The sequence below is a fragment of the Panthera pardus genome, unplaced genomic scaffold (assembly GCF_024362965.1).
Source record: "Panthera pardus isolate Hobbes unplaced genomic scaffold, ASM2436296v1 HiC_scaffold_1, whole genome shotgun sequence".
Taxonomy (NCBI): domain Eukaryota; kingdom Metazoa; phylum Chordata; class Mammalia; order Carnivora; family Felidae; genus Panthera; species Panthera pardus.
The window spans coordinates 83,591,412-83,614,588 of NW_026526654.1; the positions used below are offsets into that span (position 1 = coordinate 83,591,412).

The 23,177-nt window shown below is 51.6% G+C and overlaps 1 protein-coding gene across 1 annotated transcript; it reads right to left on the bottom strand.

The window, feature by feature from the left end:
* Nucleotides 1-15,517: 15,517 nt before the first annotated feature.
* Nucleotides 15,518-21,060, bottom strand: PDX1 (pancreatic and duodenal homeobox 1). Its single transcript, XM_019447894.2, is given in 3 exon segments — nucleotides 15,518-17,064; nucleotides 20,537-20,735; nucleotides 20,737-21,060. Coding segments are annotated over 3 exon segments (852 nt in total). The 5' UTR covers nucleotides 20,944-21,060; the 3' UTR covers nucleotides 15,518-16,618.
* Between the last annotated feature and the right edge of the window lie 2,117 nt (nucleotides 21,061-23,177).

The following is a 23,177-nucleotide window of genomic DNA, read 5'->3' on the forward strand; positions in this document are numbered from 1 at the left end:
GGTGGGTCCAGTGTCATCACTAGGGTCCTTAGATGGGGGAATGCAGGGGCACCTGGGTGGCTCAGTCAGTTGAGCATCTGACTCCAGATTTCGGCTCAGGTCATGATCTCACAGTTTGTGGAACTGAGCCCTGCGTTGTCGTGCTCAGAGCGGAGCCTGCTTAGATTCTTTCCCCCTGCTCCTGTGCACCCACTCTCTCTCTCTCTCTCTCTCTCTCTTAAAAGAAAGAAGAGGGATGCAGAGGGGGATTGGGTGACACACATGATGACTATGGAAGCAAGAGGTCTGGCGACTGAAGGCAGGGGTAGGAGCCCCAGAAAGCAGGCATCCTCTAGAAGCTTAGACGTAAGGAAACAACCTCTCCCCTCTAGCCTCCAGAAGGGGCACTGACACTTTTATGTTAGATTACTGACCTCCAGGACTGTGAGACAATATATTCATGTCATTTCAAACTGCTGAGTTTGTGGTAGTTTGATGGCAGCAATAGAAAATGAATATAGGATCTACACGTGCGTCCTTTCTCTGTGCTCGATCTGGCCTCCACGTCTTTGCTCTAGCCGCTCTCTCGGCACAGTCCCTCTCCTCGTCCCCTCTCCTCAGCTGGACCACTTCAAACTCTGCTAACATTTTCCTGGATCCCCAGGCTTGGTTTCTCCTTCCTCTGTGTTCCTTGAGCACTTTATATAACTCTCTGCTGTATCACTTATTACATTATATGGTAGTACACCCTTCTTTCTACTTGTCTGATTCTCGCTTCAAAAGATGTACTTTCTGGGGCGCCTGGGTGGCTCAGTCGGTTGGGCGTTCGACTTCGGCTCAGGTCACGATCTCGCGGTCCGTGAGTTCGAGCCCCGCGTCGGGCTCTGGGCTGACGGCTCAGAGCCTGGAGCCTGCTTCCGATTCTGTGTCTCCCACTCTCTCTGCCCCTCCCCCGTTCATGCTCTGTCTCTCTCTGTCTCAAAAATAAATAAAACGTTAAAAAAAAAAATTAAAAAAAAAAAGATGTACTTCCTGAGGGTAGGCATCCTGTCTTCTGTCTCTTTCCATCCCCAGTAATCAGCAGAGGGCCTGGTAAATAGTAAGCAGTTCATCCAAGTTTATGGCATAAAAACAAACAAACAGAAAACCACAGTAAGAATCACATCCTATAAAGTTGCCTTCACAAAAACAATTTGCTCACCAGTACCTTGTGCTCTCTGGCCAGCTTCCAACGGCCACAAAAGGGGTGGGGGGTATCTTACCATCCCCCCCCTCAGTCAGTTTGACCTTGAACCGTTCCGTCCGATGGCATCCTGAATCAGACAGCCTTCCCAAGTACTGTGCAGTTTGACCCCGCGTCATTATTTCTGGTTGTTGAGGCTCTACAGGTCAGCCAATGATTAACGAGGTGAACGAAGTGTTTACAGACTTTTAAAAGCAGACCTCAGTTGCAACTTGGTACACTTGTTACATTGTCCGTAGGAAATGTGACAACGATTTAGTCAATGTTCTTTTAGATCTTCCCGTTTTTCTTCTCAGCATGAAGTTCGTAAGGTCAAGCAAGAAAAAAATGGAAAACGTCATCTGCAATCCTTCTCATCACTGATAACATTTTTAAAGTTTATTATTAATTTTAAAATTAGTACATTCCTACTGTCAAAAGTATAAACAACACAGAAGAACATCCAGTGAAATGTAAAGGAATACCTACTCCCACTCCCCAGAATTAACCGTTATTAATAGTTGGTCATGCTTTTTATCTAGTCTTTAAAAAAAAACAACAACGACTGTAGGGGTGCCTGGGTGGCTTAGTTGTTTAAACGTCCGACTCTTGGCTTCAGCTCAGGTCACGATCTCATGTTTTGTGGGTTCAAGCCCCGTGTCGCGATCCACGCTGCCAGTGCCTGCTTGGGATTCTCTCTCTCTCCCTCTCTCTACCCCTTCCCTACTCATACTCTCTTTCAAAATAAACTTAAGGGGCGCCTGGGTGGCTCAGTTGATTAAGCGTCCGACTTCGGCTCAGGTCATGATCTCACGGTTCGTGGGTTCAAGCCCCGCGTCGGGCTCTGTGCTGATAGCTTGGAGCCTGAAGCCTGCTTCTGATTCTGTGTCTCCCTCTCTCTCTGCCCCTCCCCTGCTCACGCTCTGTCTCTGTCTCTCAAAAATACATAAATGTAAAAAAAAAAAAAAAAAATTCAAAATAAACTTAACTATAAAGCAACTGTTTACAAAAAAAAAAAAGCACAAGATCGCAACAATAGTAATGAAAACAACTAACGAAATTCCACAAAACTGACTAAGGTCAATTAATTTCAAAAATCGTAGTCTTATTTTTAAGGACGGCTAAACTAATCGTGTGCAGGATGCACGTTGTGACTGTGCACGAGCCCTCTGGCCACCCCAACCCTCTCAGATATTCAGTGTATCGTGGCAAGGATAATGGGATGGATGGGGACTCTCACAACACTTTATCAGCATTGTTTGGTTACCCATATAACACCAATTTTATAAGTGCTGAAAATAAAACGGCCGAGAAGGAGGCCTTAAGCCACCTTTACAAGCTGATGGCTGAACTGAGCAAAGAAACCTGGGGTCTTAAATTGTTTCTGGTCTCTGCTCCACTTTTCATCATTGAGGGCTTGACAGCTATGTGGCTCTCTAGGTGATAGCTTGGATAAATAAATATGATGTGTGAAGTGATTTTATTTAACCTCCAAGGTTAAACAAAGTTCAAGGTGGAGCCCTAGAGTTTGCCTGTCGATATGGCCTTAGTTGTGACTGTTTTCAAGAATATGGACTTTGTGGCTGATTTATTTTCTTTAAACATGCCTTATGCATACTTTCCAGAATCAGCTACAGGGCTGGCCTTGAAAAAGCACCCTCCTTACGTCCAGGAGAACTCGGTTGTGTTTGCACAACAGGTTGAAAAGAGTAACATCTGAAAAGGATTCGGTATTTGCCGATTTGTTTTCATGACAGTGCAGAAGATACGGACTTCACAAACAATAGTGAGAATCTTAACAAATTCACACTCACGTTCCACCCTTGCCAAAATTCAGCTCCAGTCTTGGATTTTTGCTTTCCGGAAATATTTCTACGATCTATTCACCTTTGCCTTCCCAGCATCTAGCACCGGAAGGGGTCCACAACAGACCCAGAATTGTAGCCCGGCCTAGCCCAGATTCCACATGGGTGGGACCAGATAAAGAGGTAGAGACCAAGAGGCCAGGTTCCCTGGGGACCTCTGAGAAACTAGCTACCGCAAAGAGACATGCTGGAAGTCAGGGAAGGTTCATAGAGAACATCCAATGGCTGATGAGCTAACAGATTTGATAGAGGACCCAGGGTATCATCCAGAGCCTAGTATAGTTATTATATTATATTATATTATATTATATTATAAATGTATATAATAAATAATTATAATTATTTGTTATCAAAAAATCTTTTTTTGAGAGACAGAGAGAATGAGTGCACGTGAGTGAGGGGCAGAGAGAGAGAGAGAGAGAGAGAGAAGTAGGGTTCACCTGAGGCTCCTGTTCTCCTGAGGCGGGGCTCGAGCTCACCCCATGTGGGACTCGAAGTCACAAACTGTGACATCAGGACCTGAGCCAAAGTCATATGCTGAACGATTGAACCACCCGGGTGCCCCCCAATCAATCTTCATATAAGGGAGGATAGAAGAAATGAAGAAAGGCAGGCAAACATAGGAAGAGTAAGTTGGCGGGTCCTTCCATCCAGAGGCAACAGAACATTGTTTAGAGGCAGGAGCGTGGTTTTGGAACTCGCACGTATGCACCAATGGGCCCAGAGAATGAAGGGGCCTGTGAGTCCCCGCTGGGGGTTTGGCCTTGATGCTTCAGCCTGTGGAAGCTACTGAGAAAGTTCAGGTAATGGAGAGTTAAGAGCACATTCGGAGGCACCTGGGTGGCTCGGTCGGTTGAGTGTCTGACTTTAGCTCAGGTCACAATCTCATGATTTCTGAGTTCGAGCCCCGCATCCTGCTCTGTGGTGACCGCTCAGAGCCCGGAGCCTGCTTCGGATTCTGTGTCTCTCTCTCTTTCTGCCCCTCCCCTGCTCACATTCTGTCTGTCTGTCTGTCTGTCTCTCTCAAAAACAAATAAACGTTTAAAAAAAAAAAAAAAAGAGCACTTCACGTACTGGGAAGACCACTTTGGCCTAGGGACCCTGCCCTAGGGACAAAGTGTGAAGGAAAAACCATGGTGGGTGGAGACAGAGGAGGAAGCAGATTTGACACGGTCCTGGAAGGGAGAATGAGCAGACCAAATATTCTGAGATTTGTGGGGTGAGGATTTGAGTACATATGTTGAGGACATTTATCTTAACATGCTGCATTTCCTTCCACATATTGTTTATTATAAAATCACGTATTGTATGTATACGATTTCAAAGTAAACACACCGTAAGAGATAGTACATTCCCAAAGCTTCTGATGTGAAACAAAATGCGAACACAATAACCCGCTGTTTTAAATTAACGTACAGATTTTTCCTTCTATTCATCTCTCGATGACATGTCCTGTGGGGACAAATGACACCTTGTCTTTCTTCATAGGGGTCCCATCTCACCAAAGCAGTGTAAAAACATAATTTTAACAATTAAATTTCAGAGTCCAGTCTTTTGGGGAGGCGCCTGGGTGGCTCAGTCGGTGAAGCGTCCAACTTCGGCTCAGGTCATGATCTCGCGGTTTGTGAGTTCGAGCCCCGCGTCAGGCTCCACGCTGACAGCTCGGAGCCTGGAGCCTGCTTTGGATTCTGTGTCTCCCTCTCTCTGCCTCTCCCCGACTCGTTCACTCTTTCTCTCTCTCTCTCTCAAAAATAAACATTAAAAAAAAAAAGTCCAGTCCTTAAAAAGATAAGCTAAGTAGTCAGATATTTTCTTTTTTTTTTTCTTTTTTTTTTTTTAACGTTTTATTTATTTTTGAGACAGGGAGAGACACAGCATGAACAGGGGAGGGTCAGAGAGAGGGAGACACAGAATCCGAAACAGGCTCCAGGCTCTGAGCGGTCAGCACAGAGTCCGACGCGGGGCTCGAACTCATGGACCGCGAGATCATGACCTGAGCGAAGTCGGCCGCTCAACCGACTGAGCCACCCAGGCGCCCCAGTAGTCAGATATTTTCACGTGATAAATTGAGTGTTGTCTTGGCTCGTCACTACTGGTCTATGTGGGGTCTCCAAGGAGCCAAGAAGGCATGCCCAGTGAAGTTTGGGAGCTGAAAGAAAAAGATAAACTTAAAATGTCCCCCTTCACGATTCATCCTTATCCACAAAGCACCCTGAATGGTCTCCTGGTCCAAGGTCTGCTCAGGAGACAGAAACCATGAAAGTTACCTCCCTCACATGGAGAAGAAGCAGACATGAGAAACTATGAGTGAAAAAAGAACACAAAGGTATCATGTAAGTAGCGAATGCAAGAGCCAGCTACCCCCCTAGGGCTGGGACAACAAAATAAAGAGGTGGTGAATATGAAAACTGAGAAACTTGAAGAGGCTGCCTCTGGAGCTGAGGTCTCTGGGGAGGGGCTGTCGGCAGCCAAGGGTGATGATGTCTTTGCGGGATCATCGCTGCCTTTGCCGGGGTGTGGATTCTGGAAAAACCCCAAACTGGAATAAACAGCTGCGAATGGACTAAAGTGGCAAGAAGAAGCCTGCCCTGGCTCGCACCGAAGTGAGCAAGAAACAGAAACAAACCCTCCCTCCTGCCTCTGGCCACCAAACCTCCCCCTAGTGCCTCCTACTGGTTGGTGGAACCAAACCAATAGCCAGCTGCCCCAGGAGAAATGTAGTGTTGGTGTCTCGGCTCAGCTCCAGCATCACAAAGGAGAGTATAGGAGGGTGGGTTTGAAGCCGAGAAGTAAGAGCCTAACGATCACATTTGGTTTTAAAAGTGTTTGACCCAAAAGCGTTTGACCTGAGTTCTCCCCACTCCTTTCTTTCTTTTCATTTTTTTTTTTTTAAATTTTTTAAACGTTTTATTTATTTTTGAGACAGGGAGAGACAGAGCATGGACAGGGGAGGGTAGCAGAGAGAGAGGGAGACACAGAATCTGAAACAGGCTCCAGGCTCTGAGCGGTCAGCACAGAGTCCGACGCGGGGCTCGAACTCACGGACCACGAGATCATGACCTGAGCCGAAGTCGGCCGCTTAACCGACTGAGCCACCCAGGCGCCCCCATTTTTGTTTTTTCTTTTTTTTTTTAATTTAAGCAATCTCTACACTCAACATGCACTCAACGCGGGGCTTGAACTCATGACCTGAGATCAAGAGTTGAGAACTCTAGGGGCGCCTGGGTGGCTTAGTCGGTTAAGCGTCCGACTTCGGCTCAGGTCATGATCTCGCGGTCCGGGAGTTCGAGCCCCGCGTCGGGCTCTGTGCTGACCGCTCAGAGCCTGGAGCCTGTTTCAGATTCTGTGTCTCCCTCTCTCTCTCTCTCAATCTCTCTCTCTGACCCTCCCCCGTTCATGCTCTGTCTCTCTCTGTCTCAAAAATAAATAAACGTTAAAAAAAAAAAAAAGAGTTGAGAACTCTATCCACGGAGCCAGCCAGATGCTGTTCCACACCACGCCCCCTCTCATTTCTAGTCCTTCTCCCTCTAAAGAGGATTTGAGTTGGTTTCCAACAAAGGCACATACTGTATAGGACATTTAAAACAAAAAAGCTTAAAATAGTTGAAGTAAGGATCAAGCACCACTCAGAACAGTGTTTGCAAACCTTTGGGAACCAAAGTAGAAACACGTTTTATATTATGACTTAGTAGACATATATACACATGGCTGAAAAGTTTCAGAAAGTAATACTTATGCTCACTAAGACTAACACAGTCTGATATTTTCTGTTCTATTTTGTTCTATATATTTTATATTTTGTTGGTTCTATATTTTTTGTTCTATATTTGTTTGTTTTTCGAGCTCTCATAACCCACCGAACTGACTTCATCGACGACTAAGAGGTTGCAAGCTACTGTGTGAAAACTGCTAATCTAGAGGAGGGGGAGATCCAGCGTTGTTATCATTACAGACAACATTTAGCGGCCATTTCCATATCAAAAAGTACTTTTCACACCCTTTGTTTTATTGAACTCTCACAACAATCCTGTGAGGTGGGTGTTTCCCCCAACTCACCAATGAGAAAACAGATTTAAAGTAAACCAAGCCAGGCTCGCAGTTCTAAAGAGTAATGAATGGTGAATACAGAACTAGAAGCCAATTTTTCTGGTTGAAAATCCCAGCCTTCCTCAATACGCTACGCTAGGATGAGAGATGTAGTTACTTTGAGCTCTAATTTTATTTTAATTTTTTTTATTTATTTATTTTTAACATGTATTCATTTTTGAGAGACAGCGAGACAGAGTGTGAGTGGGGCAGGGGCAGAGAGAGAGAGGGAGACACAGAATGGGAAGCAGGCTCCAGGCTCCGAGCGGTCAGCCCAGAGCCCGACGCGGGGCTCGAACTCACAGACTCGGAGATCATGACCTGAGCTGAAGCTGGACGCCCAACCGACTGAGCCACCCAGGCGCCCCTGAACAGCAATTTTAGGTTTGAGGTTTTTGCTAGAAAAGGCAGACGATGAGTTGTACGGTGCTCATGGTCTGAGGAAAGCAAGCACACAAGTTTATCTGAACAAGTCTCCTAGAATGAAATCCAAGGACATGGGCTCCCTACCTGGACTGTGTGTAAGTATTGTTTCCACATGTGTTTTTTTGCAGAAAACACCAAATTATTATGACAATTTTTATATAGACTCTTGGCAACTGGTAGAGATTGTGAACTGTCCCTGGTCACAATGCGAGCAATGTCCCTGGTCATTCTACTCTTCCTCCTTTAATGTTCTCCCCTCCCATTTTTTTAAAGTTTATTTATTTATTTTGAGAGAGAGAGAGAGAGAGAGAGAGAGAGCGAGCAGGGGAGGGGCAAGCAGGCTCCGAGTTGCCAGCACAGAGTCCGAGTCTGATGTGGGGCTCGAACCCGCAAACTGTGGCATCATGACCTAAGCAGAAGTCAAGAGCTGGATGCTTAACCGACTGAGCCACCCAGGTGCTCCCCCTCCCATTTTTAATTAGACAAATGGCCATCTAGAATGAAGACCCCATTTTCCAGCCTGCTGTACAGGTAGCTAAGTCTTGTTAATAAAGAGGAAGCAAGAGGGGTGTAACTTTCCTGAAGTATCACTAAAGGGAACTGTATGCATTATCTATCGTTGTAATGGCAAGTCAGCACACATTTAAAAGCTTAAAACGACACAAATTTATTATCTCCCAGTCTCCTTGGGTTACATGCCCCCTTTGGCTCGCACAATTCTCTGCTCCAGGGTTCAAATGGTTAAAATTAAGTTGCTGGCCAAATGGGCTCTTCCAGGAAGGCTTTGGGAACAATTCAGGTTCTTGGCACAATGTAGGTGCTCATGTCGTAGGACTGAGGTCCCCATTTTCTTGCCAATTATCACCCGGCGGCACCCCTTAACTCCCAGAAGCCTCTCTCCAGTCCTTGCACCTGGGTCTCTACGTCCTAGAGGTAGCAACAGCATACAGCATATCAAATCCTCTCACACTTGGAAACTCTGACTCCCTTCTGTTGCATATCTTGGATTCCAAGCTAGAGGAAGTTCTCTGCTTTTAAGGGTTTATACGATCAGATTGGGCCTACCAGGTAATCTGGGATGATCTCCTCATTTTGAGGTTCCCTAACTTAATTACATCTGTAAAATCCCTTTTGCCCTGTTACAGAACATATTTACAGGTTCAAGGGATTACAGGGGGGACGTCTTTCAGTGATCAAGGGCTTACCCTCCCTTGTTTCTTTCCTGCTGCTGCTCACAAAGTGGGGGTCATAGCCGGAGTGTCGTATGGGACAGTGAAATTAGGGCCACAGTTTAGGGGTAGCGGAAAGAGAAGCCAACGTAGCCTGAGTCCCAGACAACTCTGGAGCCATAGTCCAGTCCTCGATTATCTACCTCCAGACTTCCATGTAGGAGGGAAATTAACTTCATTCGTCAGCCACTGCTTTTCGTGGTTTCTATCGGTCACTGCCAGAGGTAGCTAATACACTAACCTCTAAGGAAATGGCTTATTAAGGAGGTCCTGGGATGATCACCTATTCTTGGGGGCCTAGGGACCCCTGAACAAATTTCACCTAAAGATTTTTTATTTTTGTCATCTCTACACCCAACATGGGGCTTGAACCAACCATCAGACTATCCCTAAATTAGATAAACATGTGTGCTGTGGGATGCCTGGGCAGCTCAGTCAGTTGAGCACCTGACTCTTGCTTTTGGCTCAGGTCGTAGGATCGAGCCCCGCGTCAGGCTCTGCTCTGAGTGTGGAGACTGCTTGAGATTCTCCCTTTTTCTCCCTCTGCCCCCTCCCCCATCCATGCTTGTCCTCTCTCTCTCTCTCAAATTAAAAAATAAAATAAAATAAACAAACGTGTCCTTTACACATAAAGCTAGCTGAATTGGGGCATCACTCAGTGTGGCTGGCTTTGCCTCTGTGTTTTATAGAGTTGTTGGCCTATTTTCTCCCACTGGTCAGCACCAATGTGACTTTTCAGGCCAGACACTGTTATGAGAAGCCAGGAGAAGATCCAGCTACCCCTATCAGGGGAAGATCTGAGGACATCCGGGAAAAGGGACACCTCTACTTTGGGTCACTGTTGTTGTCTCCTCTGGGCTCCACTGTCCCTGCTCTAGTGGGACAAGAAAGACCTCAGCTTCAAGGGGCGCCTGGGTGGCTCGGTCGGTTAAGCGTCCAACTTCAGCTCAGGTCATGATCTTGCGGTTCGTGGGTTCGAGCCCCGTGTCGGGCTCTGTGCTGACAGCTCAGCTCTTCACATACAGTATTGTTTCACCCTCACGACAATCACATGGGATGGGATTATCCCTCATTCGCAGGTGAGTTGACAGGCTCAAAGGGATTAAGTTATTTGCCCTATTTCAGAAGGGTAGTGAATAGTGGAGGCAGAACTAAAAGTTAAACCCTACCCAGGGTGCTGAGAAACAGCACTTTAAATTTCCAGATCAGTCCAGGGAGCCTTCGCTTTCTCCTCTGTTGGATCCATGGGGCATTGATGACAAAAGCCAGCATGAAACTTGGCTTGTGCTTTTCCAAAATCCGTTTGTTTGTATCTTTGTGAGAGGGCCCCTTCATCCAGAGGAGGGATAATCTACTCTACGACACTTCTGACCTAGAAAATTAGTCTTTCAACATTAAATGGAGAAAAGCCATGCATTTACTATTGCAATAAATTCAGTTATCTAGTATTTTCACCTAAAAAACATCTTGGAGATTATTTTGTACATTTTATTGGGTTTCTTGAGCTATGGAAGGGGGAACAGCTCCATGGGATATATTGATTTCAAACTGGCAGTGTTTTCACACATATCTAGAAATGTGAAGCTTCTGGATTTTTCAGGGCATGTATAAATAGGATAAATAATTTTTCAAGCTCTTAGGACTTGGAGATGACTCACTGAGAATTCAAGAAAACACTAGAGTTTATTCAGTTGATTATAAATTACTCGCAGCAAAAAATACTGTAATAATTTTTATATGTGTAAATAATATGTGTAATACTGTAATAATTTTTACATGTGTATCACTGGAGGTAGAGTTGTGTGTGTTCTATAATGCAAAAAAGATTTGATGATATAGCATATATTTAAGGTGTCCATACGGTCTGTGTTTAGGGAACAACTCCAAGCAAGTCAACTTAAAGTTGACTTATAAAATATCACTTAAGGTTTGAGCTATCTATCCTTTCAAAAGCCAGGGCATCTTATGTAGAGAGAAAAATAATTTTGATGAAAAAAGGAATAAAATTTTATTGTGCCCAATCTAGCTCATGATACACAAATACAGCATACTTTAATATGGGGACTTGGTGTTGACAGGTTATCAGACCCATTTCAGCCAGCCACTTTCACTCTTAAAACAGTTACTGGTAGCAGAACTTGACCTCCGTTTCCTACCCAGAGTTGCCTGCAGCTCAGTTCCCCCTGCCCAAGCTGTCCCCAAGTAGCAATTTCCTGAAGGCTGGCTGCCAGCTTAGAGGCTATATATCACTCCTAGTCAGTTCCTCTGAAGGGAAGTCTTTCTGTTTCCTGCTCCCCTGCCTCAGTTTCCCTTTGGATCTACCCCCCCCCCAATTTAGCTTGCCAGAATGGGTTTGAGTAAAATGTGATTTCAATGTCAACCCAGAAATTCCCTCTTCTGATCCTCTTAACTACTTGGTTTTCAGAAGAGTTCCTAGATGATGCTGTTGAAGTACGGAAGACCTTAGTTGTACATTTTTTTCTTAGAAGGAAAAAAATAATAATTCCTTATAGTTTAGTAGTCAGCTCCCACCAAGCTTCCAAGCTGTGTACTTCTCAAGACAGCTTTTCCTGCTTTCAAACATTGCGTCAACACAAAGAATTGAGACCGTTACCTGAGTGGATGGTTTTCAGCAGACACTTGGAAGACAGCTGTGCTGGGCAGAAAAAACGAGTATAGAGGAGGGTGTCCCTGGTCCCCAGACACACATTGCCACCCACTTAAGACACTCTAACCATATGCACACAAACATACATAGGCATACCTAGACAGACAGGCAAAGATAGAGACTCACTCTAGGACACACAGCACACCGACATAGACACAAAGATCTGGAGAGAAAGAGAAGAGGGGAGAGAGAATGAGGGAATGCGAATATAAGAACAGGCAGATTTCATCAACTCGAAAGGACACAGCAATGCTTTGATTTCATTCCAACTTAAAGGCTTTGAACTGAATTCGTTGCAGAGGAGATGGCGAGGGCGACAGGGCTAGACCAAGGGGGCTGAAATTAACTTGGGAGACCAAAACAGCCCTCGTGGTCCAAAAGGAGAACTTGGGGGAACTGAATAAGCTCCCACTTACTCAGGTAAGCTCACCAATAATCAGTTCAATCTCCATGACTGCAGACACCATCCGGAGAAGAGGTGATCTGACTTCTGTTTCAGAAATGCCCAGCGCGCAGTAAGAGCCCCAAAACTGTTGCTGAATGCAATTGGGCACCGGCCCCGGATCGAAAGGTGCAAGCGAGTGACAGACAGCAAGCCTGTTACAAACCACAGGCAGAGCCTGAAAATCATCACCAGCCGTCAGATGTTGGTATTGCATGGCACGAGTTTTAGCTTTTAAGGTGAGAACTTCTTCGAGAAACTGTCAGGAAACCTACAGGAAGAGCTGTACCTCAGAAGGAAAGGAGATTTTTGTTTGCCGTGCACTCTTTTCTGGCACTGCGCGACTGCGGCACTCTTCACGAGGAGTCCCGAAGCTTCGGCCCCTGCCGCGTCGCGGGCGTGCTTTCCGGGGTTCTCCACCGCAACGCCCACTCTCTCGGTGGCTTAGAGAGAGGAGGGGAGGAAGTCGGTGTCGGGGGGAGGAAGTCCGTGCTGAATTTTCCGAATCCCAGGACGGGCGCTTTTGACAGAGCTGGGAACCCTGCTGCAGAAGCAGGAGCGCCGGGGAGCGCTCCTTTTGGCCCCACCAGCGCGGAGCGGCGCTCCATCAACCTCGGGTAGTAGATTCCAGAAGCGCAGGGGGATGGCTGGGCTTGTGGCTCCAGGTTGCATGACCGTCGGGGGTCTGTCTTGACGGGCGTGGAGGTGCAGGCGGGCGCTCCCGGGCTTGTCTGCGCCCCGAGCAGAGCCCCGCGGTCCCGGTTCCTGGAGCGCACTCCGCTCGCCTGGCGGGCGCGCACTTGCGCGCGGGACCGCGTACGGCTCTCCCGAGCCCCGCTCGTCTTCCGCGCCGAGAACACTTGCCCTGAGGGCTTTCGAAGGCCACCGGTGCCTGTTTCCCGCAGGAGGGGGGCACGCCCAGCCAGAAGAGCAGAGGGAGGCTGACGGCCCCACCGGAGAGGCGGGTACCCGGGTCACCTCTGGAGTTCCCGGAGCCGGAGATCACTTGACTGGCAGAACGAAGCCCTGCTCAAGGCCCCGCTGGCTGGTTTTTGTTGTTTTGCTTTTTCCCAGCTCCAGGAAGGTCTCTCCTCACTCCAGAGACGAGGCTCTGTGCGGGGGCTTGGGCATGGGGCTCCAAGCGCCCCGGCCCCTCCGGCCCACAGGTCGCCTCCAGTTGGCCAAGGGTGGCCACGTAGAGTCGGAGATTCACGCGTGAGCCCCACGCGGGTCGCCCTCTGGGGCCTGACGTAGCCCCCCCCCCCCGTGGCCAGAGGGGTCGGGACAAAGGCCCCCGCTCCGTTGGCGCCGCTCAGGTGGAGCGTCCAGAGGCACCCACGACCCGGGCGCCCGTTCCTCTTTCGTCCTCTCTTCCAGGCCCATCTGGCTAGCTGGGCTGCGCTCTTCGCTGCCTCCCCGGGGCCTCCCCGGAAGGCTGGCCTCTACCGGCAACATCCCTGCGCCTCTGCCACTGCCCTCACCCCCGCCGCGTGTACCGGCGCCTGGGAGCCGGGCTCGGGAATGAACACTCCAAAGACATGATCTCATTTAATCCCGTTATGCGCCCATTTCATGGAAGAGGCAGCGGAGCATGAAGGGATTAGCTCAAAGCCACGCCGAATTTTATTTTCCGGAATTCAAGCCGCGGGCGCGGGGACTGGAAAGCCGGAGTTCTTCCCCGCGGGCCGCACAGGCCCTGGCGGCGGGTCTCGGAGCCGCGGTGAGCGGCCCAGTTGCGCTTTCAGCGAAGCTCAGGGATCCCGCGCCCTGTCCTGGGCGGTTGGAGACCGCACGCCTGGCCCCGAGGCAGCACCTGCGCCCCCGGCCGCCCCAGCCGGCCCCCGGTGGCCCACACCTCTTCTCTCGCATCGGCGAGCCCTCCAGCCCGCGCGGAGAGGCCACGGTGCGGTCAGGACAGCGCGCGACATCGGGACGGGAGCCCCGGACAGGGAGGCGGGTTTGCTCGGGAGCCCTGGAGCCATCCCTGGCCTCCGAGGATCGGTCTCCGCGCCTCCACCGACCGGGCGGCTGAGCTTCAATTCAGCCAGTCCTCCCCACCCAGCGCCAGCTTCCCTCGTGTAAGATGGGGACCGTTTCACTTACCTGGCGAAGGTCGCCGAGGGAAAATCCAGAGTTTATTTATGAGGAAGGGAGTCGTAAAACTAGGAAGTGCCCGCTCAAGATCAGTGGTGACGCGAACAGGTCACACCATCAGCGACAGCGTGGGGATTTGTCAAAGGACAGGGGCTGCGAGGGCTGGCAAGGAGACTCGAGAATCTCTGCAGCCAGAAGCTCCCGGGCTCGCTTCTCAAAAGAAGGATGTTGCCAAAACAGTGATGGGGAAGGATGATTCTTTCTAGGTAGTGAATTTAAACACTTTACAGGCATTCTTTGGTTTAAATCTCACAACTTGGCGATGTAGTGTTCATTTCCACCTTACAGATGCGGAAATCGAGGCACAGAGTAGTTGAATAATTTTATCAAGGTCATGAGTCAGTATTTGAGGGACCCCGGGTTTGAAGGCAGATTTGCTTCACTCCAGAGCCCAGGCACGTGTGGAGAAGCTTTGGGCATGGTCATTGTCACCCCAGTGAGACTTCTCACTGATGAGAAAGTTCCCCTTTCAGATTGACAGATTTCCTTTATTTTCTTTAAAAAATGTTTAAGTTTATTTTGAGAGAGAGGGAGCAAGGGAGTGCGAGTGGGTAGGGGCAGAAAGAGGGGAGAGAGAGAATCCCAAACAGGCTCTGTGCTGTCAATGTGGGGTGGGGGTGGGGGGGAGGCTTGGGCTCAATCTCCGGAACCTGGAGATCATGACCTGAGCCAAAACCAACCATCTGGATGCTTAACCAGCTGAGCCACCCAGGTGCCCTTCTGTGGATCTCCTTTAATTTGGAGGGGAGTTAGGACTCAAATTCTTTCTTTCAACAAACAAACAAAACAAAACAAAAACTAAGCCCTGCTGTCCCTCTGCAAAAGAAAATACTAGCAACAGTTCCTGGGAGTGAGCCAGTGCCCCCCAAAGGTGGGAGCGCTCAGGTGCCCTTAGGTGCCCAGCTGAGGGAGGAGCAGGGTGGGCCCAGAGATTAGAAGCCTGCTAAATCAGGGCCTGTTTGCTCCTAATACAAGACACTGTCAACCTTGGGGCTGGAGACTCATCCAAAGCAACACTTCCTTCAGAAGAACCGCCGAGAAGGCCCTTGACCCAGACCTCTGTTTGGGGAGGCAAGAGACCCCGCCAAGGCCTTGGCCAGCTGAGAGTGTTTCCTTGGCTGCTGCGTGGTGGCCCAGGATGGGCTGCTCTTGGTTCTGTGCCATGCACAGCCAGTGGCACTTAGAACCCCCCACGCGTCCGGGCTACACTGCCTGAGAAATTCATCTTCAGTAGTGACGCAAGTTAAAAATGAAACCAAACTGAACATTCACCAGCTCATATGCTGCCCCAACCTCAAACCCAGACGTAGTACTTCTAAATTGCTCCTTTCCCCCTGGTTAGTACCAAAAAATAAAAATAAAAACATGCTGCTTTAATTTTTGAAGTGAAATGGAATCGGTGCGTGGCAAGGGTCTGAGACAAAGCGAGGAAAATGAGTGTGCATCTCTTTTCCATGTGATCCGTATTTATTAACCCTTTTCCACAAACACCACCTGACCACGGGGCCCAGACCCTGAAGCCAGCAGCTGACCTGTTAGGTAACTTTAAAACTTTACATAAAAATAGTCAGTTTTCAAACTCCCCAACCACATACGTTTTCATCATTTCTAAAGATGTGGAAATCAAGGGTCTCTGCAAATAGTTTTCAAGGTGGGCCGGGCCACGCGGCTTGCCTTTCGGATTAGCCTCCCTTGCCCTGAGACTAGGAAGCAAATCCACATAGATTTAGCTCCAAATATCTTCAGTTTAGTGAAGGCTCAGGGGCCATCTTTCTCCCCCAGTCCCTTGCTCTAGGCCCACCTCCACCTGTCTTCTCTCCAAGCATTGGACAGACTGGATGTGCAGGGACTCTGGCACCCTTCTGCCCCAGCCCTGCTGTTGCCCAGCCATCCTTGCAAGATGTTCTGTTCTCTTCTTTGGAGGAAAGAGATGCGGATTGAAGGATAGGAGCTGGTGAGGTATGTGGCTATACTCAAAGGATTTTTAAAAAGTAAGAGGAAGTTGGGGAGGAGGAAGAGGCGGGAGGATTATTCTAATCCATGGGCATCAATTTCACTAGGTCTTTGAAGCCTTGGAGGTTTCCTCTCCGTCATTTCTAAGCATTAAGGCAGAAGCCCAAGTAAAACGGGCTGTTTTAGGGCAGATTAAGGCACTCCAGCTTGCCTGCAGTGTGTTGGGGGCGCATTCCAACTTGCGGTTTCTGTTGTTTTTTCTTGAGCTGGTTTCTCTAAAGAGGTCCACGGTTCTGGAGTGCTAGGAGCTGCACAGCAGCGGCAGGTGTCGCCAATCCAACAATATCACCCGAAGAGGCCCCAGATATTACAGAAAACCTCTCTTCTCCGTCCAGAAGTTTGCCGGCATCTCCCCAAGGTGCCCCAATTGGCACAGGCACCCGAGAACGCGAGTTCTCCCCTTCTGTCTGGGGTGGCCCCCCCGCCCTTTGAACGGCCAGGGCTGGTTGTCCACACCCAGGGTCCTACTCCTGCTACCCTCCCCCCTTCTTTACCAGTGGTCAAAGCCTCCTGGCAAGGAGGAGCCCCCGTCTCTCACCGGGGTTCCTGTGGCCGCAGGGGCGCGACACTGGAGGGCTGCGGCGACGCGCTAAGGCCAGGTGGCAGGCGGCCTTCTCGGGCGGCGGCGGGGACGGCCGGCGGCACAGCACCACCGGGGGGCAGCGGTGGCGGCAGCGCCAGCAGCTCTTCGCCCGAGGTCACTGCGCAGTCTTGCTCGGGTTCCGCATCCGCGCCACCCCCGGCCGCTGTCCCGCAGCTGCGCTTCTTGTCCTCCTCCTTTTTCCATTTCATGCGGCGGTTTTGGAACCAGATCTTGATGTGTCTCTCGGTCAAGTTCAGCATGACGGCCAGCTCCACCCTGCGCGGCCTCGAGATGTATTTGTTGAACAGGAACTCCTTCTCCAGCTCCAGCAGCTGCGCGCGAGTGTAGGCAGTGCGTGTCCGTTTGTTTTCCTCTGGCTCTGCAACATAGGCGCCGCCTGTGGGCGACAGGGCACGTGAGTGTGGTCCCTCGACCCCTGGCCCCACCCACGCAGCCCAACACTGAAGCCCCCATCCTGGGAGTCCTGGTCCTCCCAGCTGTTCCTGCCACCGAGCCTCAACTTCCTGTCCCAGAGCTCAGTCTGGCCTCAAGCGGACTTTCTCCAGTAAAGGTTCCCTTTTCTTGGAGGTCAAAGCTGTGCGGGGCTCTCAGGCTCTCTCTGGGAGCGGGCCGTGGCTCTTCGGTGGGTTCACTCGGCCAGCGTTTGGGTTGATGGTGATTAAAATGCCCACAATAGTTATCCAAAAGTACTCGATTCTACAAAGGCAATAAAGTGCCTTTAATATAAGACTTAACCCCCCCCCCCAGCTTTCTGATCGTCACCAACACAGTAAGAATACATGTCAGAGCACTACCCATTTCACACACGGACACAGAACTGACCCCCCAAAAGTTCAGAACATAAAACCAAGCAATCTTTATCACATACGATACACCTAATTTTTCCCATTGTTTACTATTTTGTTTTTTTTTAAAGGTCTCAGCTCAGTTAATTGATTTCACGACCAACTTGTAAGTACAACCCTCAGTGTGAAAAAAGCCTTGAGCTAATAAAAACCCTGATCTTATGACATATATTGTTATATCTGACTATTATCTCTCTAGTAGTAATATTGTTATAATCATTCCCAACTCCAGAGCTGGTAAATTCTTCTACAATTGTTTTAACCTCTGCCCAGGCCCCTGCCCTGGAGAAGGGAAACTATTCTGGGCCTGGAGGAACGTCCCTGTCAGCCCTGGCCTCTGTGTTCTGGGCCCCAAATGCTGGCAAAGGTGAGGGGAGCCTTGGGGTCCCGCTGGGAACGGAGAGCCCCACACCGGACGGGGTTGGAGTCACAGGCTCCATTCCAGCTCCTAGCCCAGGCCCAAGGAAGCAGCAGCTGGCCCACACGCCTGCTGTTCGCCGCTGTGCACCAGGTCCTGAACTTTTCCTTTTTCTGCCAGGTACCGACTGCACCCCCAGGCGCAGACATCGTCGAAGCTAAGTTTCACTAAACACTCTGGGAAGAGGCCTAAATCTGCTTGTTTTAGGGCGGAGTCTAGGATATTTCTCCTGTGACTGTTAGGAAGCCTTAGGGGATTGAAAAAGCTAGTGCGTATGTTTGGAGGGGAGAGGGTTTATTAGGTGAGAGAACTAGGCCCGCTCTCCCCCAGGCCAAAAGGAGGCGCCCAGAATCCAAGGCTTGGGCAGAGTCAGCAGACAAGTCCCACTCCCTGGGGAGCATTTCCAGAGTCTTATGCTTCTAAGCTTTCCTTGGCATAGGAGAGAGGAGAGGGAGCCTTAAAGGAACGTTTGAAAAGGCCCTCTGAGGTTCTTAAATTCCATCCATAATCTCTTGGGACCACCCCAGGAGACCTATGCCCAGGACGGCTTGGCAGGGGATGCAGGCAGGTGGCGTTACTTAAGATGTCAAGAGCCCCCTGGGTCTGCGCCCTTCCCTAAGGCTCAGGGGGAGGCAGTTTAGGGGCAAGCCTGTCGGCAAGGCTGCTACAATTCATTTTTTTAGGTCGTTTTCGAACGTTCCTACAGTATTGTTATTAGCATTCATATCTGTGCTGCAAATGAGAACCCTCTGGTCACTTTACCCTTCCCAGGCGTTTGAAACCCCACAGGAGTGGACAGGCGAGTTCACACACGCTTGAAGCTCCGCTCCTTAGAGAGTTTCCCGGGAGGACCTCGAGGTCGCAGGAGCACCCCAAAGGCAGCTTCCAGGCCAGGGGGGTCGGCCCCTTCTCCCTGAGCTGAGCTTGCAGCGGGTCAGAAAGCTCTGGCAAAGGGCTTTCCGGCCGGACTCTCCAACCCCTGGATGTTAGTTAGTTACCCTTTCAGGGTTTCCTTCACCCCAGGGGAAGGCGGCCGATTAACCAATAGCATTTACCGTCTGGCTCCCAGGGTCCGCCCGAGCCCAGGCGCCACCAGAGCAGGGGTCACACCCCGGGGGTGGGGAGGTGACCCACTTTAGGCCTCGCTCGCCTTTTTCCCCCCCGAGGAAGCTGCAAGGACGGCCGGGAACGTGGGAAACGCGCGTCCTTAGGTCCCACCCTGGTCGAAGGACGTGGTCCTCCCGCCTCCCAAGAATCCCGCGTTTCCCAAGACTCCCTGGCCTGCGGCGGCCGCGGCGCTGGGCCGCGTCTGGCGCCCCCCTCGCCCCGGGCTGCGCGGTAAGTGGGGGAAGACTGCAGCCCAGCTGGGCCCTGTCCTGTCCCCGGACCCGCCCGGTCCTCGCCACTCAGCATTCACGACAAAGTGACCTAAGGGAGAGGCGAGCCCCGGGCACCCTGGGCGAGCCCGGGCCCCACAAAGCCCCGCCGGGCCGCGCCGGGGTCTGCGTCAGGCACAGGGAGGGGGGGCAGACGGGGCGCCGAGGACTCTCGAGGGGCGCCCGCCCGAGCCCCTTTCCCCCTACCCCCGACTGCTGGAAGGAAAAGAAAAGTCAACTATGCGCCATGCAGGTGTGACCAGAGGTGGCCGCGGCACGGAAGCGGTAGCAGCGTGTAGCGGCGCCCAGGCCGCGCCGGAACCTGCCGCCAGCTCCTGGCGGGGGAGGGGGCCTGGGGGCCGCTCCGCGTCCTCGCCTCCGGGCTCCGGGGAAGACCTTCTGCGACACGCCGGGCGCCTAGGGCCGCGGGGACACGGGGCTCACGCCTCCCCCGGCACAGCTGTTGCAAGAAGGGCATTCCTTCTTCAGATTCACTTGCTGGGAAGCGGCGCGGGGAGACCCCCTTCGAACGTTTCTGTTTGCCCAGAAGCGCACCAGCATGGAAGACGCCTCCCCCAGCTGCCTGCCTCCAGCCTGAGCGGCCCGGCCTCGGCCTGGCGGTGAGTACCCCCTCCCCGCCCCCTCCCCTCCTCGCCGAACATCTTCGCGGGCTTGATGCAGTCCGTCTTCCCTGCTTTCCGGCATCCACTGAGCGCCCCCGAGACTGCCCGTCTCCTCTAATGACGGCTCCCGGGTGGGCTCAAGGCCACAGGGGCCCAGCACTCCAAAGGCACGCCCCGGCCCGGGTCGGGAGCATCCTAGGGTCCTGCTCGGCTTCCTAGACGCTCACGCCGTGGAGTCCTGGCCGGGTGGATCCCTCCAAGGGAGGAGGATCCCTCCGGAGGGTCGGAAGCCTGAGCTCAGCCGGGCCGTGGCTGGCTGGGGGAGCGCAGGCTGCTGGAGTTCAGCGTATGGATAGGGAAGGAAGGGTTTAAGCGCCCAGGAGGAGAGCTGAGTGGAAAAGACGCTCCAAAGGGGCCCAGAAAGGCGCTTCTGCGCGGGATCGCCTCCTTGGCTCCCTGTGGAGTTTAGTCCGACCCTGGGTTGTCCTTAGGGGCTGGGAACGCGAACCGGTAGAGGGTCTTGGGGAGCCCTTCAGCCGGGACGGGAGCCGGTGAGGGGACTAAGGGGATGAGGGGCCGGACTTACCTGCCCAGTGGCCTTTCCACGCGTGAGCCTTGGTAGACTTCATCCACGGGAAAGGCAGCTGGACGCGGCCGGGCTCCTCCAGGGCGCCTGGCTCGGCTCCATCCGGGAAGGGCCCGGCCGGAGGGTGGGGGAGCGCGAGCTGAGCTGGGAGGTGGTGGTGGTGGACGTGCGCCACCGCGGTGTCGTCGGCGAGGGGGGGGCACCTCGTACGGGGAGATGTCCGGGGGGCTGCCCTGCTCCAGCGCGCCCAGGGTCGCCGGGAACGGGGGCGGCGGCGGCGGGGGCTGGCGGCCCATGTACAGACACGCGGGGGGACTGGCGCTGAACTCCGGCGCGGGGCCCCGCTGGTAGGCGCATGGGTCCTTGTAGAGCTGCGTAGCTGCATAGTACTGCTCCTCGCCGTTCATGGCTGCTGCCCGGGCTTGGAAGCCGGAGCCGGGGAGTCGGAGCTGTGTGGCCCTCCCGCTCCCGGCGCCACCCCCGCTAGCTTTGACAGCTCGGCTCCGCTCCGCAAGGGGACCCGCCACCGGCGGGGACAGGCGGGCCGGCCGCAGCGCAATAGGCTCCGCTGTGCCCCACGTGGCTCAGCCTGGGGCCATTATTGGCCTGGCCGACTGCCTTAAGAAGCCAGGCCCAGGTACCCAAGAGCACTGCATTTGTTTCCATTTTCTCTCTCAGCTGAGTTTCCCCGCACACACCTGTAGGCCGAGCTGGCCGTGCGATCTGAAGGGGAGCGTTCATGAAACTCTTCGAGCTTACGTTCAATCGTAGAAATGTATATTTTTCATCATACTTTAAGTGGTCGATTTTCCTTGTTTGTTTGATAATATACACAATACACTAATTCATTAATACAATTTATATAGATACATATGCCGAGGTTGTGCATTTAAAATTTTTTTTAACGTTTATTTATTTTTGAGACAGAGAGAGACAGAGCATGAACGGGGGAGGGGCAGAGAGAGAGGGAGACACAGAATCGGAAGCAGGCTCCAGGCTCCGAGCCGTCAGCCCAGAGCCTGACGCGGGGCTCGAACTCACGAACCGTGAGATCATGACCTGAGCCGAAGTCCGACGCTCAACCGACTGAGCCACCCAGGCGCCCCCGAGGTTGTGCATTTAAACTGTTTTGTAACTGTTAGGGAGTACAAAAAAAAAAAAAAAGTTTGCAGACCCTAGCTCTATAGGAAGGACTTGGTCTTCTGTCTTATTTATGAAATTTGTACACGATCACAGTGATGTCAGTGAACTAACCCATAAAGACCCAGCATTTGTTGTATGTTTTTTTTTAATTTTTAATGTTTATTTTTGAGACAGAGAGAGACAGAGCATGAATGGGGGAGGGTCAGAGAGAGAGAGAGGGAGACACAGAATGTGAAGCAGGTTCCAGGCTCCGAGCCATCAGCACAGAGCCTGACGTGGGGCTCGAACTCACAAACCGTGAGATCATGACCTGAGCGAAGTCGGATGCCCAACCGACTGAGCTACCCAAGGCGCCCCTCCTTGTATGGTTTTAAACTGTGGCGTGCTCGGGGGACTTCCGGAGAGTAAACTGTAACTTCAGAATTGACCACAGTGGCATTTAATTTTTTTTTTTTTTTTTTTTTTTTGGTAATTGAAGGGCATTATTAATTTTGATTTTGGGAAATTGGGGCTCCTTTGACCAACTCAGTGCAGTTTCCTAATGTGGCAGAGGGGGAAAGATTTAGCGTCCCCTCTTGTGGCTGGGGTTTCCAGATCCGCGATGGCTTCCCACGGATCCTGAGCCCCAGTCCGAGCCAGCTGAAGAACGTGTGTTCTGCGTCGGATTGAAATAAGGCAGCGCTTCAAGAGAGGAGGGAAGTGTTTAGAAAAGAATTAAAAGCGCTGCATTTTAATGACAGCGTCAGTCTGTGGCCTCCACTGGGTAACTTCTGGGTATCCTGCGGTCCTCACTTAAATAGGGCCGAGTGTTTCCGACCGGATGGTGCAGGCTATCTCCGGGTCGCGGTGGCGCACGAGCCCCGGCCTGAGCATGAGCCGCGCATCCGACCCATTTGCCCAGGGCGTCCTGGGTGGCCTTGGACGGGTCCTACCGAAAGGACCACGGTCCTCGAACCAACACGGAAGGTTTTAGAAAAACTGGCCACCTTTGCAGAAAAGCCTTGGCAAGAAGGAACGTGAACCACCGGGAACCAGTACGGGAAAAACCACTGCAACCTGACTTTCCTAAACCACAAACGACACCCAGCCCTTCACGAGGTAGATTGTAATGTATTTTCTCCTTGTGGAGATACCTGTGTTTTAAATGCGTACGGACCGAATGCGCTACCTCAAACACGCTCATTTTCATCAAAAAGCAAAAGCCAGTTGGGAGGGGGGACTTCCCTGCAGGTTCCTTGCGGCGTGCGATCCTGGTGCGGTCTCAGCATATGCGTTCAGGAGAGAGCTGGGCACCAGGAGGTCCGCCCGTGGGTGGGGACGCGCGCCGCACCCGGCCTCCTTGGTGTCCCAGCTCCCGGGAAGGGACTGGGGGAAGCCGCTGGGGGAGGGCGGGGGGAGTTCCGGCGATTTCTTCAGGGAAAAGGGCCACCTGCGGCCCTAGGGGCCGGGAGGGAAAGGCGGTGGGACCCGCGCGCCTAATCTCTGCGCGTCCGCGTCA